This window comes from Carcharhinus amblyrhynchos, chromosome 7, assembly GCF_965287045.1.
Source record: "Carcharhinus amblyrhynchos chromosome 7, sCarAmb.v2.hapA, whole genome shotgun sequence".
Taxonomy (NCBI): Eukaryota; Metazoa; Chordata; class Chondrichthyes; order Carcharhiniformes; family Carcharhinidae; genus Carcharhinus; species Carcharhinus amblyrhynchos.
Genome location: NC_137330.1, coordinates 49,629,068 through 49,644,105, shown reverse-complemented (window position 1 = coordinate 49,644,105; position 15,038 = coordinate 49,629,068). Strand labels below are relative to the sequence as shown.

Below are 15,038 nucleotides of genomic sequence, written 5' to 3'. Positions count from 1 at the left end.
ATTTGGGAGAACATCTGGATCCTAACATTACTTTCCAGCCTTATGCTTCAATTTGCATATTTCCAACTGGATTACATTTCCTCCTTTGCTGTTCATTCTGTCCATAGAATGCCAAAAATGTTAAAACAAACCAAACCAAAATTTAAACATAGACTCACAGAATCCCTACAGTGCAGAAGGCCATTCAGCCCATCGAGTCTGCACCTACTCTCTGACAGAGGATACCACCCTAGCCCTTTCCAGTAATCCTAATCTCCCTAACATTTACATTTCAGGACACTAAGGGGCAATTTAGCATGGCCAATCCACCTAACCAACTCATCTTTGGAGTGTGGGAAGAAACCAAAGCAACAGGACTAAAGCCACGCAGATTCGGGGAGACTGTGCAAAGATGATCACCAGAGGCTTGAATTGAACCTGGGTCCCTGTCACTGAGAGGCAGCAGTGCTAACCACAGAAAATGAATTCAAGATAAATGAGGCAGAAATAAATACAGAGACACAAACATGTGCTCCTACAACAACCTGGGCTCTAATGAAGGGTCATCCAGACTCAAAATGTTAGTTCAATTCTCTCTCCACAATGCTGTCAGACCTGCTGAAATTTTCCAACATTTTCTGTTTTTGTTTCAGATTCCAACATCCGCAGTAATTTGCCTTATTCTTACAACAACCTATATTTTCAGAGTTCCCAATTTTTCTTTGTTTTGTACTGTGTGTAGCATGACAGTGAGTTCTCTCATATTTAATTTCATAAAATTAAAAAAGCACAGAACCAATAAAGATATCAGGTTTGTATTTTACTTCATTACAATAGTGAGTACAGGTCAGAAGTGCTTCAAAGGCTGCAAAGTGCAGTCAGGATCTCCTGCGATTATGAAAGGTATGATATAAATGCAAATCTTTTTCTTTTCAGGATTAACATTTTGGAAAGAAAGTACTCAGTATTAACAGCCCCACCCCAAGTGTTGTACACAACTTGAAAGAACTGAAGCCACCAGCACTCCTCTCAGTGAGCTTTCCCAACCATCAGTCTAACTTCCAAACAACAGCACAGTTTACATATTTCCCTCAAAGAAGTAAATTTACATAAAAGCAATGTACCCTACAAAGAGAAGACACTAATGGTGCTCTGGGATGGGGTGGGGCGAGGGTAGACAGAATTCATATAATTCAAATCCCAAAGGAATTGAGAACCCCTGTGTATTATACCATAGCATATCTTTTTCTGTTGGGAAAAAGATACAGATGCCTGAGAACATGTACCAACTCACTATAGAGCAGCTTCTTCCCTGCTGACATCAGACTTCTGAATGAACTTACCATATATTAAGCTTATCTTTCTCTAAATCCTCTCTGTCACTGCAACACTATATTCTGCACCCTCTTTGCCTTCTCCCCAATGTACCATTTGAACAGCGTGTTTCATCTGTATTGCACACAAGAAACAACTTTTCATGAATAAAATCAAAAATTGAATGGGGAATGGCTGTCAGAAGAGCATGAAAAGTAGCACAGGAAAGCAGTTGGATTGCAAATGAGGCTGTGTCTATACGTACACTGTTGGTGAGTTTTCCCTCACTTCATGAAGGAGCAGCGCTCCAAAAGCTCATGATTCCAAATTGTCGGACTTTAACCTGGTATTGTGAGAATTCTTACTGTGTACCCTCCCCAGTCCAACGCCGGCTTCTCCACATCACAGTTGGATTTAAATATAGATAGCAGTGTTTATTTTCAGAAGTTGCGGCAACGTGCCATGTATTTACCTAAAAATGCACTGTCAGCCTCCATCAGTGAGTGTTCCGACTGTATAGAGGCACGTGCTGACCCGGCTCACATTCTGCCCCGCCCCGCCCCGAGCTGCTGTGACGTCACGGGGAGTCAGGGGACGTGGCACACGGCGTGCGGAGCTGGCGGCCGGGAGGGCCGCTGTGATTGGTCACAAGGCAGCGTTTGAAAGGCGGCCGATTGGGAAAGTGCCGGAGCTGTTTGTGGGCGGCGGTTTGGAACGCGGTGCTCGAGCCCAGTGCCTGGCAGCCTCCCTATCTCCACCCCCCTCATCCCCCAGCCAACTGCACCCGGGCTGTCCGCCCGCCCGCCCGAAATGGCGTCTGCTGGCAAGTGGGAAATCGTCAATAAGAAAAATAAGAAAACCACTTTGACTAGAAATGAAAAGAAATCGGCTCGAAAAGCTCTAACCGAGAACATGCCTCGGATAGACCCAATCCGTGAGTAGAAGCCTCTCTCGAGTCAGTGGCCTTCCCACAGCGCGGCACTGGAGGGAGAGGCCCGTGTGCCGGTCAAACCCCACACGGCAGTGTCCTGCAAATAGTGGCGTCCTCGGCCTCGCTGTGCGCCTTAGCGGTTAGCTTACGTATTCTGTTCAGAGCTGACACTGAGCATCTTAATTCGGACAGGTTGACATCTTGATTTGAGTCAGGGTTGTACTGTTGTTTCTCGAGACACTGTTGTATTTTTTTATGCTGCTGTAAATTGTGTGTTTCAGCTAGTGTTGGTTTCTGTAGTAGCAGCGCGGGAGCATTAGCTCTCAGTTGGATTTTACTGTGCGTTTGTAATTAGACCCTCGACAGTGATCATTTTGGTGAAGTGTCAATGCTGCTAAAGTGTGACGCTGCTTTTAAGTCTAGTCCTTGCCCCGTTAAATATTCTAGATATATCAATTAAACTGTTTAATAGCTGGCTTAAGAACACAAGTTCTGTTGGACTAGCTTGTTTTAATTCTATTGGGTGAATTGAAAATTTAATGTTGAAGGGATCTTGGAAGTGTTTGCCAGCACTCTTTAAAAATCAAATTCCCATGATAATTTAGTTTCTGATATTTTGTTTTCTTGTTCAGTGGAACTGCTCGTTTTCAATTTAGAATCGGCCAAATAAGCAGCTAGTTAAAATTGGTATGAGGGGATTTAAATTCATGCCGCAGTGACTCTAAGGAACTTTCCAAGACTGAAACAAGTTTAAGATGACTTTTGAGAATTGCCAATGATGGTAACTTTAATGTGAAATTATTAGCAATTGAATTTTTAAAATATTTAGTGGTGTATTTGTTAATACTACATGTATTAATATTAGCGTTCCAGTGCTATGCAAAAAAAATCTACTGTAGAATTTATAGCTTTCATCTTGTTTCATCCTTTTCGTGCACTTGTCATTTGATTGGAAAGTGGATAAATATGGTGGGAGCATGGCCCTTCTCTGGTTGCTGTAATTTTTCTCATCTGTTTTGTCCCTTCTGAAAATGGTGAGTCCTTGCTGGTATATGACTCAATGGGCATCTTGTATTTTGTCCAGCTGACTGCTATTCATGTGAATGTTGCTTGGGTACTTGCAAACATCTTTGCAACTGAGATTTAAAAACAAATTACTGCAGATGCTGGAAAATCTCAGCAGGTCTGACAGCATCTGTGGAGAGAGGACAGAGCTGATGTGTCAAATCTGGATGACTTTGTCAAAGCTCTGATAGCCAAATAACTATACAAATGCTTAATTTATTTGGGTAGCTTATTTGTATAATCAGTTTACTGAGCTATTTGGTTTTATTTTTAAAAAAATTACCAGAAAATAATTCTAAGTCTGCTCCAGAGTAAAACCAAGTATAAATCAAGAGCACATAAGACCAGGAAGCTACCATATGCTAGTTGAAATTAGTGCAGAGACCACTCAAATCAATTTTTTAAATGAAAAGTAACAGTAAACACTCCCATCCAGCATATTTCACAAATGGTTACCTCCATGAGCCTGCAGTCGTGGTTACAACTTTATGTAGCTCACTTTTTTCTTTTGTTTAGCAACTGCTCAGTGCTTGGTCTTTAAAGGTTTTTAATCAGTAAGGGAATCTAAGGTTATGGGGATTAGGTGGGAAAGTGGAGTTGAGGATTCTAAGATCAGCCATGATCTCATTGAGTCTACTCCACCATTCAATGGGCAGAATGGCCTACTTCTATTCCTACGCCTTATATATATGTTTAATGGTGATTTTTAAAAGGATCAGATGGCATATAATGCATATCAGAGTATTGGTTCAAGTAGAACTGCCTTTGTTCTGATTGAAGTGTATCATGCCTTTATCTTTCTTTTGTTCTACTCAGATGATTTTAATTTTGCTGGTTCTTGCTTGTGTCATGCCTACAACATTGAAACATTCTGGCTATTGAAGTACAACGAATAATTTTTTTCCACAGCCAGAATTAAATAATCCTCAGTGAGGCAGAGTTTTGTAAAGCAATAGTCAAGTTGGGACACCCTTTTACGGCTCTGACACTAATGAATTGTGATCTCGTAACTTAGGCAATGAGTTTATTTTTCAATTTTCCTATATGTAATTCCAAAACAAAAGCCATAAACACAACTTTTGCATAGGCTCCTTTTGTGAATGCTTGAGAGATGAACTTCTGTCTCTATAGGTTTTCTTTCCACCAAAGGTGATAGATACTGAATGCATTGACCTGGTGCAAAAGGTTCTTGCTATAAGATAGTAACTTCACCTGGAACAAATGGTTGTGGAATATGTAAGCATCAACTTTGTGCTTAATCTCTACAACTGTTATTTGTTTTTATTCATTTGTGGGACATGGGTATTGCTGGCTGGTGTGCAATTATTCCCATCCCTAGTTGCCTTTGTTTAGAGTGCTCGTTGACTTTCAACTGCCATGTAGTTGATTTTCAACTGCCCTCTAAACAAAGGCAACTGAGGATAGGAATAAATGCTCACCAGCCAGCAATACCCAAGCCCCACAAATGAATAAAAACAAACAACAATTGTAGAGATTAAGCACAAAGTTGATGGCTCTGGAGTCACATGTAGGCCAGACCAGGTAAGGACGGCAGATATCCTTCCCTAATGAACGTTAGTGAACCAGATGGTTTTTTTTTTGGACAATAGACAATGGTTTTGTGTCATCAGTAGATTCTTAATTCCAGTTTTTTTTTAGTGTGTTAAAAATATGCCATCTGCTGTGGTGGGATTCAAACCCAGGTTCCCAAAACAGAGTTTTAGATTAATAGTCTAGCAATAATACCACTAGACCACTGTCTCCCTAAAACATTGGAGGATGCAGGCATCCATCCTGCTACTTCTCGCATGCTAAGCAAGTAGCCTGTCATTTGAGCTCATCCCTCAGATTAAGTGCCCTGCAGACATGATTGCCTGCATTAGATACTGATACATTGTGCAGCATCATATCCTCTTACTGCAGTGTGACTCCAGCAGTGCAGGTTCAATTCCCATATTGGCTAAAGGTTATTCGTGAAGCCTAACCTTGCCCCCTCACCTAAGGTGTGGTGATCCTCATCATCAGTCATCTGCAACTATAGTGACTTTTCCTTTACTCTATTACTCATTGAAAGTTTCTGGCAATATGCAGCTCTAGCAGTATCTCTACAATGTTTTGGATGTGGAACTTCTGCACTTTTTGAATCTATACTCAAAACATTTTTTATTTTCGATATTAATGGACCTGCTATATATTTCCAACCTTGATAGTTTTGTGTTCCTCAGCCTAATTTTTAAGTATTTCTTAAAGTTCACTTTCCTCTTATTTTTGCTAAAGTTACTGATTTCTTTATTTTCTCTCCAGCCTGCAGGCTGGAATGTTATGGCTGCATTGCCCACCCCAAGTAAGCTCTGAGGTGGTGGAACTCCACTTTTTGTAGTCTGTGGTGATTTGTGCTGCCACAATGGTTAAAGGCAAAACGTTTTTTTGATCTAGCAATAATGAAGGTGCAATACTCTTTATTCTCTGGACAGCCAGTTAGTGAATGGTGGTGTTGAGGCCAATATTCATTTAATCTTGCGTTTGTTTGCCAACATACCTGCTAAATCAACCATGCTACAGTTTCAATAAGCTTTTGGTTTGCTTAAATGAAACTACAGTTAATGTTCATGTGCATGCAATTAACTACAAACTTTATACAAATAAGTTAAAAATGAGATGGTATTTAAATTAGAGAGAACTTCAAAATGACTTTGCTCTTATGGTGTATTTCTTGCCATGATGGTGAAGGTTGGGCTGGGAGATGCTTTGACCACAAGCTTGATGAGTTGCTGTACTGCAAGTAGTATACATTGCAACCAGAATGTTAGTAGACTCTTTTTTTCACAATCCATTTGGTATGTGAACATCACTGACAAGGCAATGTCTATTTCCCAAACAATCTTCAGATGGTGATGTTGAGCTGCTATTTTAAACTATAGTCCATCTCGTGTAGAAAGGCATTCTGGGATTTTGATCCAGCAACAGTGAAGAAATTATGATCATATTTCCAAATCAAGATGGTCTTTATCTTGGATGGGAACTTGCAGGTGGTAATGTTCCCATGCCCCTGCTGATAATCTCTTCCTAGGAGGTGGAGGTCATCTGTTTGGAAGGTGCTATTATCGTAGAACCCCTACAGTGCAGAAGGAGGCCATTTGGCCTTTTCAGTCAGCATTGACTCTCCACCAGAGCATCTTACCTAGGCCCATTCTCCTGCCCCCATTTCTATAACCCCCAAGTATTTAACCTGCACATCTTAAGATGCTAAGAGGCGATTTAGCATGGCCAGTGCACATCTTTTGAGTGGGGAAGAAACCAGAGCACTGAGGTAGACACAAGGCAAATGAACCTATTGAAGGAACCTTGGTGAGTTGCAGCACTATATCACATAACTGTTGCATGCTGCTGTGTTGTGGGGAAAAAATACCACTTCTGAGACCGACTGGGGGTTCAGTAATACAGCTTTATTTAACGAAGCTTCGTGGAGAGAAGGCACCAGCACCTCGCACTACTGGACAGCTACCTTCTCTCGATGAAACAATAGAAGCAGTCCACCTTTTACACAACAGGTGGACCAGACACGATTATCACATTGTTATAGTCAAATGGGTACAACCTTTCTTAGCTCGTTATTATGGACAGGTACAGCCATTATCGTTTCAATATCACATTGTTCCATGAATGGATACATTTCCTCTTTATCAATGACTAAATTTATTCTGTTCTTGTAGTACATGGTTCCTTTGTGTTTCTCTTAATCTCCCTATCAGACCCCCATTATCCCAGGATTATCTTTCTCTTTTAAGGTGCCTGGCTTCCTGAAGCGTTTGTTCCCTGTTTTAATTCAATTAACTGCCTGTCCTGTGGTTTAAATTTTAAGTGATTGTCTGCCTGTGTTTGGAAGTCAGTGCAGGTTTCATGCCTTTTAACTCCTTATGTGTCGGACAGCTATTTTTATGCCAGGTACCCATGTTTATGGCTTTTTTCTGCCTTCAGCTGCCACTGCATGCCAATGGTGGTGTGAGTTAATGTTTTAAGATATTTGATGAGGTCAATGATCAAGTGAGTTCCTTTGTCTTAGATGGTGTCAAACTACTTAAATGTTGTCAGAGCTGCTCCTGATTTGTGCTTTGGTGGGCAGGCTTTGGGGGAGTCATAATTCCCAGCTTCTGATCCTGTTCTCAGTAATTATGGCTGGTCCAACTCAGTTTGCTGCTGGTAACCACCAGGATGTCATTGATTTGGGATTCAGTAATGGGAATTGTAATAATGTGTTGAGGGGAAATGGTTAACTTTTCTTTTTGGAGATGGTCGTTGGCATAAAGGTTACTAGTCGCTACTAGCCCAAGCCATAATGTTGTCCTGGTCTTGTGCATGTGGGCACAATGCTTCAGTATCTGACATTGCAATCATCAATGACAATCCCCACTTCTGACCTTGCAATGCAGAGACTGAAGGTTGATGGCTTGGCTGAGGGCACTACTCTGAGGGACTCCAGCAGTGATATCGAGGTGCTGAAATGATTGACCTCCTAATAATTACAACAAACTTCCTTTGTGCTAGGTATGACTCCCAATGAGTGGAATATTTGCCTTCATTTTTGCTAGAGCTCCTTGATGTCACACATGGTTATGTACTGCTTTGATGTTGTGGGCAGTATTGTATATTGTACTATGAAGATTGTTTCACAGATGCTTGTTGTTTTGCCCAATTGGTCACTTAGTGTTGGCACACTTTTGATTGCAGGGGGCATAACTACAAGTCTGTTGCTGTCTTCACATATGGTCCAAATGAATCCACCAATCAACAAACTTTTTTGTGCTCCTTTTGGACTGAGAGCATTTGTTAATTCTGACAATTCCAAGTGTATCTAATTGTTCTGCACAACTGTTGAGAACCATAGAAAACTGATTTGAGCGTGAATGATAAAAGATAACATGAGGAAAAACACTTTTTTTTGTTCATGGTCATGATCTGGAATGCACTATTTGTGTGATCAGATTTGATCATGGGCATTCAAAAGGGAATTAGATAATTACTTGAGAAAAATTGCAAGGCCACACAAGAGTTCATAAGATATAGGAGCAGAATTGGGCCATTTGGCCCTGTCAAGTTCTCTGCCACTTGATCATGGCTGATATGCTCCTCATCCCCATTTTCCTTCTAACCCTTCAACCCATTAACAATTAAAAATCTGTTTAACTCCTCAAATTTACTCACTGTCCCAGCATCCACTGCACTTTGGGGTAGTGAATTCCAGATTCACAACCCTTTGGGAGAAGTCGTTTCTCCTCAACTCTTTTAAATTTGTTATCCCTTATCCTAAGACTGACCTCATCCTAGAATGCCCCACAAGAGAGAGCATCTGCTCCACGTCTACTTTATCCATACCTTTTATCATATATACCTCAATTTTATGTCCCCTCATTCTTCAAAATCCAGAGAATATAGGCCTAAACTGTTCAAACCCTCAACTCTGGAATCAATCTAGTGAATCAATCTCCTCTGAAATGCCTGCAATGCCACTACATCTTTTCTCAATAAGCGAACCAAAACTACATGATACTCCAAGTGTGGCCTTAGCAATGCCTTGTATAGTTGCAACAATATTTCCTTGCCCTTTTATATTTGATTCCTTCAGCTATAAATGCCAACATTCCATTCACTTTCTTTATTATCTGGTGTACCTGCATGCTAGTGTTCTGTGATTCATGAATGAGGACAGGCAGAATCTTCTGCACTGGAGCACCCCAAAGTGTCTCAATTTGGATAATAAGTCACCTTCCCATTTTTCTGACCAAAATGCATGACCTTGCACCATGTTAAACGCTATCTGCCACATTTTCTCCTAACCATTTGTAAGGTTCTTATTTCCTCATTGCAACTTGCTATCCTGCTATTTTTGTGTATCTGCAAATTTGGCTATAGCACCTTCTACCTCTGTATCCAAATCATTAATATAAATTGTAAATAGCTGGGGCCCAAGGACTGAACCTTGTGGCATCCCACTAGTTGTTTCTTGCCATCCAGAAAAAAAGTTATCGCAACTTTTCTGTCCATCAGCCAGTCACCTATCCAAGCTAATGAATTAACCTGAATCCCATATGATCTAACCTTGTGAATTAACCTTTTGAGCAACGCCTTATCAAATGTGTTCCAGAAGTCCCAGATATACTACATCTACAGGATTCCCATTATCCACTTTGCTTGTTACATCCTTGAGGAACTCTAGCAAATTAGTCAAATGTGATTTTCCCTTCATAAAACCATGATGACTGTGATGGATAGGGTTTTGACTTTCTAAATGTCCTGATATTACTTCCTTGATAATTGATTCTAACATTTCCCCAACGACAGATGTTAAAGTAACTGGTCTGTAATTTCTCACATGGAAAAGAAATGAGTGGGTTGTTCTTGCAGAGAGCTGGTAATATGTAGCTCTGGTTCTGATTCTGTATCCAATGCCTGTTCTGCCAAAATAGTGAATTTTAACTATGCCTTGGATATAACAAAGTATTCAAATTCATAATTCCCAGAACCAGCTTATTCATTTGAGTCTAAGCTAGAATTGAACATCAGAAGTGGAAGGATTAACCTGTTTACTTGGCTTGTGCTTTAGTAAGTCTTCTGCAATGTTTACCAGAACAAATAAGCACTCAATGCCAATATGACTCAATAACAACCTCGGCACTTTTTAATATTGTCAAACATCTAAGCCACTTTCACTGGGAGAATTATCAAATAACTAAAGAAATTACCATGTTGGATATCTGGGAGTCTTAAATCTGCTGGACTTGTATTCTTTATCTCATGAAAATAGACTGGCTAATTTTAAGTGAGCATCTTGCACTTTATAGACAAATGAATAAAGAAAAAATTTGCTTGATGAAATTTGGTGAAGAGCAATTCCTGAGTGCAGATAAAATCCTATTATTATAAAATTCACAATTCCAATTAACATTTTCATAAAATGGGACGAGGAAGCATTTGGCCTAGAATTGAATTGTAGACTTTTTTCTCTTCCCTCCCCTCAAAAACTGCTAAATTGTAATTTTAAGCCTTTTTTGTTTTATCCTTGTCATCTAGGCTGTGCTCTTACTATATTTTTGCTACTTCTACACATTCTTTTTGGTTTAGTAACAGTAGCCAACCAGTGATTTGGTTCTTTTGCTGCATGCTGCTTTTAGTAATACTAGGTTAGGATTGCCAGTTCTGGAGGTATTCCTGGTTGCTTGATCATGTGACATCTATTTGAAACTTATTGCATTTACTGTGTAATGTTAGGACCTCCCATAGTTGAATATCTTTGCAGCCTGTGCCAATAGCAGTTGTTACAAGACATTCAAAGAAATAGGAAGCTTCCTGGATACAAACCAAGGGTCACATCTGCAACTGTGGTGAATTGCAAACTCATTTTTGTCACAGGTCACTAGTGTAGGTGCTTGGAAGGCTCCTGGGTAATCTAAACTGATTACCTTGCAACCAAATACCTGAAAATCAATTGACCAAACAAATTAATTTCTTTTGCTGTGGTAAATATAAGTTGGTGTAAATCAACATTGCAACTCTTCCAATTTTTTCAGGAGGAAGAAAGCAGCACTTAAGATGAAATCTGTTTGGTACCCTAGACATCTTAAAAAAGATGAGTAATACACGTGAATGACAGATCATGGCAAATGTACAAGATAAGCTCATTTTTCTACAATTCCACTTAACGGTTTGAGTTTGCAAACTGTATTTCTGATTACATTCACAAGGATTTTTTTTCAAGGCTAGTTGGTTCCATTCTATACTGCTGGCTGGTAACCTTACTGAACTGTGGCTATTCTTAAAATGGCAAGTAAGGAATGGTTGGGAATCTGAGACAGCTGTATCCAAATAGACCAATTCAGATATGGTCCTTAGATAGTTCTGTATTGCGAGCAGCATTGACCAGTAACCATTCTTGGGACGTGTGGCGAGTGAAAGGCTGGGTGTACAGTTAATAGAAGCAGTAGGAACAATAAAAGCATTGTGTGTAAGATGTGAGCAATTCTGAGTGGGACATGGAGAGGATGTCTTTGTGAAGAATTTCTTTAAACAGATTGTGAAAATTATGATCGTGCTTTTCATCAGTTTGTGAACATGTACAAACGTGAGACCTGGTCCTATGTTAGCAGCTTTAACTCAAACAATTCCTTACACCAAGGTTTCAGCAGTCTATCTGGTCTGGTTTCCTCTGAGTGCAGCCAACTATTTGGGATTGCCAAAATGCAAGGCCATTTTAAATGTGTAATAAACTTTTGAAGCAATTTTTTTTCAAGTTCAGGGGTCTGGAACCTGTGCCTCCAGAGCCACATGTGACTTTGGGCGTTGCAGATGAGATGTTAAACTTTGATGTGGGTATGCCGGCGTTGGACTGGCGTAAACACAGTAAAAAGTCTGACAACACCAGGTTTTAGTCCAACCTATTTATTTGATAATATACTCACAAGCTTTCGAGGGACACCCTCTTCGTCAGGTGACCATTCACCTGACGAAGAGGGTGTCCCTCGAAAGCTTGTGAGTATATTATCAAATAAATAGGTTGGACTAAAACCTGGTGTTGTCAGACTTTTTACTATGTTAAACTTTGCCAGTGGGTTGCATTAACATGAGAAAAAACTTTATTTTAAAAAAAGTAAAGAACTGATGTGTTATGCTGCACTTAAATTTCAAATGCTTATTTTAATGAAAAACATCATACTAACATTTCTATGACAATAGGAGCATAGAACACTACAGCACAAACAGGCCCTTCGAGCAGGAGAAGGCCATTTGGTTCCATCAAGTGTGCTCTGTCTTTCAATAAGATCATGGCTGATCTGATTGCACTTCCACTTAACATGCTGCCTACCCAATAAACTTTGAATCCCTTCTTAGTCAAAAACCCATCTACCCCCACCTTAACCCTGCTTCTGCTGCTCTTGGTGAATTGAGTTACAGAAAAAACTGTTCTTGTCTGCCTTAAATGGGAGATTCCTTTTTAAAACTGTCTCCTCCCATCCCTGCCCCCCAGCCCCAGTTCTAGTGCCTCTCAAGGGAAGAACATCTCTCTCTGCATCCACTCAGTTCCCTCGTGACAGGATCTTGTGTTTCAATAAGATCACACCTCATTCTTCTGAACTGAAATGGGTACAGACCTAACTTGTTCAATATTTCTTCATAAGGTAATCCATCTATCAGTTGAACCTTTTCTCAACTACTAGTAATGCATTTATTTTCACTCTTCCTAAAGAGGCATTGTTCAAAGTACTCCAGATGTCGCCTCACTGCCTGTAAAACATCCCTATTTTTCTGGACAAAAGCAAATTACTGCAGAAGCTTTGACAAAAGGTCATCTGGACTTGCAACATCAGCTCTTTTCTCTTCTTACAGATGCTGCCAGACCTGTTTAAAATTATCAGCGTTTTCCCTTTTGGGCCCTTTTTTTTCTATTCAATTCCTCTTGCAATAAACAGCATTCCATTTGACTTTCTGATTACCTTGCTGCAACTGCAGACTAAGTTTTCATGATTCATGAACCAGGGCACCCAGATCCCTCTGTGCTGCAGAGTTCTACAGTCTTTCTCCATTTAAATAGTATGCTGCTTTTCTATTCTTCCTGCAAAGTGGATACATTCATGTCTTCCCACATTGTACTACATCTTTCAATTTTTTTATCCATTCACTCAACCTATCTATATCCCTTTGCAACCTCATTGGCCAGAGTTTTTTTGGCTGTTGTTGCTGATGGGATATTCTGGTCCTCCTGACAGCAGACCCCCTCCATGGGTTTCCCAGTGGCCAGAGATGCATAGGATGGGAAACCCATTGATGGGTTCAGAAGATCATATTGTGGCCAAAGGCAGGCTGCCTCCCAGTAAACTGCTGTGAGACACGGGTGGCATGGTAGCACAGTGGTTAGCACTGCTGCTTCACAGCTCCAGGGACCTGGGTTTGATTCCCAGCTTGGGTCACTGTCTGTGTGGAGTTTTGCACATTCTCCTCTGGGTGCTCTGGTTTCCTCCCACCGTCCAACGATGTGCAGGTTAAGTTGATTGGTCACGCTAAATTGCCCCTTAGTGTCCTGTGAGGTGTAGGTTAGAGGGATCAGTGGGTAAGTGTGTAGGGATGGGAGGGTAGAGCCTGGCTGGGATTGTGGTCGGTGCAGACTTGATGGGCCAAATGGCCTACTTCTGCACTGTAGTGTTTCTATGATTCTGAGACATGCCATATGGGGGAAAGGGGTGCCGGTGGGGTGTAAATCCTGCCCTTTGTGTCCTCTTCACAACTTGCACCCTTTCTACCTTTGTGTTATCAGCAAAGTTTCACAACCAAACGCATAAATTAATGGCTAAAAAAGTGTCTTTCTTCAAGTAAATAAAGATGACCTTGCTGACAATCATCCTTTTAGTCAAAAGGAATAATTCAGTGATCTGCTTTAACTAAATTGGGCAGCATTGCCTTCATGTAGTGTAATTGATCTTTCAAATCAGTGGATTGCTGTTTGAAGTGAGGTACAAAGACAAGTATGCAAATGAGGAATTTGTGTACAACAAACTCCCCTGCAGTTGAGTGACCCAAATAATTGATTTAAATTGAGTGAGGGTACTGGAGCCCTTTTTTTTTGGTTAAAGCAAGAGGATCTTTTTGTGTTCACCTGAGCAGGTAAAGTGGTATATCATCTCTCGTAAACCAATTTTGAAATACATTTTTAGGTTTTGTACCATTTGATCTGTTTGGCTAATGTCTCCTACAAGGTAGAGAGCAGCTTGCTTCCAGAACTCTGCTAGTGCTCATTTTGGTCAACAGTTAGACATGAAATATTAGAACTGGGTAGAAAGTGGGGCTGAAATCCCTGAGGCTTATGCTGCTGCTGTTGTGATGGAATGGGAGTTAAGATACAAACCTTGTCTCTGTCTCAAGCCTTTATGCAAATACCAATCATAACAATCCCATGCCTCTGCCTTTTCGTTTGTGGGAGGGGTGGTGGTGATAGAGGGGTAGGTTAGAAAAAGGAGAGGCCATTGTCAAAATGACTCCTGACAACTTGGAGAACATGAAGGTCAGGCTGTGTTGGCTAAAAAAGTACCTTTTTTTTTATATTGTGGTCCCCACTATTGGAACTACAAGCACGGCTTCATCCTACCAAATGTATATTATGCATCAGATGGCAAGACAAAGTACCAGACACTGAAGTTCTCTCTAGAGCAAGTCTACCACCAGTCCACACACTTGATGAGTGCACAGACCTGGAGGGCAGGTCATGTCATCTGTACGTCAGAAGAGCGCATACCCAAGCAGCTCCTTTTTTTGAGGAACTCTCTGCTGGAAGACACTCGCATGGAGGGCAGAAGAAATGTTTCAAAGACACACTGAAGGCCTCCCTGAAGTTGCTTGACATAGACACGACCACCTGGAAACGCTGGCACAAAACCGCCCTACCTGGCACTGCCTCATCCACAAAGGCTGTCAAGCTTATGAAGCAAGGTGTATTGCTGAAGCACAACTTAAGCGTGAGCTGCCCAAGTCCAGAGCCACCAGCGCAACAACTACTGTGCCTTCACAACTACATCCAGTATGTGCCAGGACATTCCTTACCCAAATTGGCCTGATCAGTCATCTTTGGATACACCACAACTGGCCTCAAAATGACTCATGGTGTCGAGGTCCTCATTGATGATGAATGAGCAACACCAAGTGTACTGCGAAGAGGCGAAACTGATGGATGATATCCCTTTGTTTCTTAAATTGGAAGAATCACAAG

At 40.9% G+C, this 15,038-nt stretch overlaps 1 protein-coding gene across 2 annotated transcripts in view; it reads left to right on the top strand.

The window, feature by feature from the left end:
• Positions 1–1,912: 1,912 nt before the first annotated feature.
• The window catches only part of tmem214 (transmembrane protein 214), a 47,657-nt gene continuing 34,531 nt past the window's right edge, over positions 1,913–15,038 (top strand). Inside the window, exon 1 of one of the 2 annotated variants that reach the window (XM_080192258.1) lies at positions 1,913–2,227. In XM_080192258.1, coding sequence (XP_080048384.1) covers positions 2,104–2,227 — 124 coding nt within the window. In that variant the 5' untranslated portion in view covers positions 1,913–2,103. The remainder of the gene's footprint in view (positions 2,228–15,038) is intronic. The other variant, XM_080192257.1, reaches the window with a different exon arrangement.